The following is a 3,361-nucleotide window of genomic DNA, read 5'->3' as shown; positions in this document are numbered from 1 at the left end:
GGGGGGGGGGGGCTATCCTATCCCATCTCATCCTCTATCCCTTCCTATCCCATCTCATACTATCGGATCTCATCCCATTCAATCAAACCCCGTCCCATTCTCATCCAATCCGATCCAATCCCCACCCCATCCCATCAATAATCAAATCATATTTTCCTACAGTAATAAAGTATCTATACCTCAAGAGGAAAAGAAGGATTATTAGAGAGAGGAAATCTGTCAAGAAGAACAGGATGCATCGAGATATGTTCAGGTCTAAATAGATCATATCAATATCAATATCAATATCAATATCAATCAATCAATCAATCAATCAATCAATCAATCAATCAATCAACCAATCAACCAACCAACCAACCAACCTGTTTAAAGATTTCTTGAAACAGAGATATACAGCGCTGCCTATCATACTATTATTAAGGTTCTTGTCTATCTTGAGGAAGGAATGAGGTGGAACTTCTCCTTTACTTGTCACAATAATAGTCAGCTCTGTTATAACCAGTTCGTTACAGGGAGATTTATCAGTAGCTCTCCTAGATCAATAAACATGAGACTGTAGTTGTAATTTCTCTCTATTTAGACTCACAACGGTACCCTTTAAACCGTTATTTGATCAATAGTGTGCGACATCGTAATTTTTCCAATTTTTTGACAAGATTCTCTATTGTTTCTGTAGTAAGAAATCCGCAGGTAATTTTTATAGAGAATCTACAATTGAAAATAATCAACTTTCAAAATCAGGAAATATAATTCTTTCTCATTCAGAAGCTTTCAATCGGACATCCCACTCAAGTGTAAACGGAAATTCACTTGAAATCAACGGTGGACTAAAAAAAATTTATTTACAGTACACAAATTTATCCTGGAATACACAATGAACTCAGTAACGGTCGTTAAAAACTGGTTTAGCAGTCTGTTTACAATGTGTAACTTTATAACACTGGACTGCGGCTAATAAGGTTTGAATACTGGGTTCAATTCCATGTTTCGGTTCAAGTCCAGTTTCGGTTGCGATTGTTTATAAACAACCAGTATACACTTGTACAGCCTCCGAAAATGAATCCATTGTATATAACGGAATTTGGGGTATTTTGAGTACAAAATTCTCTTATGGCCTTACCTACCTTGCCTGAAATTACGTCTAAACTCTTCATTAAATGGACTCTGAAAACCATTTAAATTGACCCATTTTGACTTATTTGCTGTCAAAATCCATTTTTCGGAACATTTGTTAAACATTTTCAGTCATATTACACAATTGTGGGAAGAAGTCATTCTATTAATGATAATAAAGACAATATTGTAAAGAAGAATACAGTAATACCAGAAAACAATGGAATAGTAAGACGGCATTATAGCAATACTAAAGATGTATTTGATGTTGTCACAAAGCAAATAATTTTACCAGACACTTATCAATTCACTAATTTGGTGAAATGGGTCTGTTTACACTGCACACTCGCTGTGTCTTATGCTCATTGGACTATTTCAAGTCCTAACTTGATTCTAAAAGTCATCTTTCTATTCCAGAGTTTTCTGATTATCACTGTAGTAAACAAATGAAAGATTAAAAGAAAAATTAAATTTCTAGATTTGAACCAAAATTAACACATGTCCTAAAACATGTGTTCCTAAAAGGAAAATAAATAGTTAAAAATATAAAACAAAGCAAAATATTCGTAAGACGTAAATGAATATTTACTTGTAAACTATGTATGTTGGAGAGCTGGTGGAATTATTTACGTTGGCTGTGTGACCCCTAGGTGTATAAACCAGCTGGAATCCAGGTTTAGGGGTTTCCCGCCCTTCATACAGTACACCAAGATCAACCAGCGGCGGTTTATCCACGCCGCGGCGGAAACAAATAAACGCCTGAACAATTATATAATTCTACGGTATAGATCATCAAAAACAAAAGCCAAAAAACGTGAAAGAAATACTTATTTCTCTCAAAAGAGAAAATACTAAAATTAAAAATATAATTTTTGTATTACAAATTTGTTTTCTTACAAAACTTTAAAGTTGAAAAAATCGGATGACGGTATAATTTACCTCTAAATGAATAAATTTATTTCATTCATACCTGATGACTGTATTTATACTGCAAAGTGTTTATAATGTGACTGAGTGATAAAAACTCGTATAATATTATCGTTTATTGTATAATCGTATGTTATACCCCTGGATGACTGTGTAGTGTATGCTATACCTCTGGATGACTGTGTAGTGTGTAGTGTATGTTATACCTCTGGATGACTGTGTAGTGTATGTTATACCCCTGGATGACTGTGTAGTGTATGTTATACACCTGGATGACTGTGTAGTGTATGTTATACCTCTGGATGACTGTGTAGTGTATGCTATACCTCTGGATGACTGTGTAGTGTATGTTATACCCCTGAATGAAAGTAGTATATAATAAACCTCTGGATGACTGCATAGGTATAATGTATTATAGTGTATATTTTACCTCTGGATGATTGTATACTGTATAGTATACCCCTGGATGTCTGTGTATAGTGTATAATATACCACTGGATGACTGGGCCACATCACCCATATAACCTATGCAGCCCATTTTTTTAACCCCATTCTTGTGTCACCCTAGTGTAAAGTGTATTATAGGGTGTATTGTATATAGCGCATTTTTTACCTCTGGATGACTATATGGCGTATATTATACCTCTGGTGCCCTAAATGATCCATGATTAAGATCTGCTGGTAGTCCTGAGGGTGTGGTATCTAGCAGCTGATAGTAATCTGGTATATTCTCACCCAGTCCAGGAAATATTACTGTTATATCCGTGATAGGCTCCTAAACAAACACATTATAATTATATCTGATTTCTAAAACAAAGATCATTTTCCGTTTTGTATTTACATCTTTTTATTATTTATGGACCTTTCAGTTTCAGGGCAAAATGTGTCTGAAGAGGCTGAAGAGAAATCCAATTCCACAATGTTTTACATGTAAAACGCATACCCGCGCACACAAATGATAGGACGGGGGTCTAAAAGCCTTTACTAGTTTATAACCCCCTAGTAAATGATGTTACCTGATTATGACTGGGTTTAAGATTAACCTCTAAACTACTCTCGTTTAGAACAGATTGATTTTCAGGATCCGGGGGTAATCCACAGATTAGGAAATAGTCCGCAACTCGTCTATGTTCTTCCATCTTTGTCACAAACTTGGATCGTGTTCTTATAACAATTCTTTCATTTATGATATCATCGTGTTATGTCACCATAGTGGTTCTCTTTGAAATTAATTATATATTCCTGGAAAGAGTTTTTGTCAGAAATTTGGACAATTTAAGAAGTAGTTGAATAGATTTGGTTTGGTTGAATAATATCCTTT

General features: G+C 34.8%; 1 protein-coding gene across 1 annotated transcript in view; it reads right to left on the bottom strand.

Annotated features, from left to right (window-relative positions):
- The window catches only part of LOC111711372 (DENN domain-containing protein 4C), a 34,911-nt gene extending 31,550 nt beyond the window's left edge, over positions 1–3,361 (bottom strand). The window contains exons 1-5 of the mRNA XM_023485713.1: positions 3,057–3,361; positions 2,684–2,815; positions 1,703–1,872; positions 363–533; positions 180–255 (exon numbers count right to left, since the gene is read on the bottom strand). Of these exons, the coding sequence (XP_023341481.1) occupies positions 180–255; positions 363–533; positions 1,703–1,872; positions 2,684–2,815; positions 3,057–3,179 (672 nt within the window). The 5' untranslated portion in view covers positions 3,180–3,361. The remainder of the gene's footprint in view (positions 1–179; positions 256–362; positions 534–1,702; positions 1,873–2,683; positions 2,816–3,056) is intronic.

This window comes from Eurytemora carolleeae, unplaced genomic scaffold (assembly GCF_000591075.1).
Source record: "Eurytemora carolleeae unplaced genomic scaffold, Eaff_2.0 scaffold1097, whole genome shotgun sequence".
NCBI lineage: Eukaryota > Metazoa > Arthropoda > Copepoda > Calanoida > Temoridae > Eurytemora > Eurytemora carolleeae.
The sequence above is the reverse complement of the archived record's forward strand: the minus strand, read 5'-3'. Positions and strand labels throughout refer to the sequence as shown.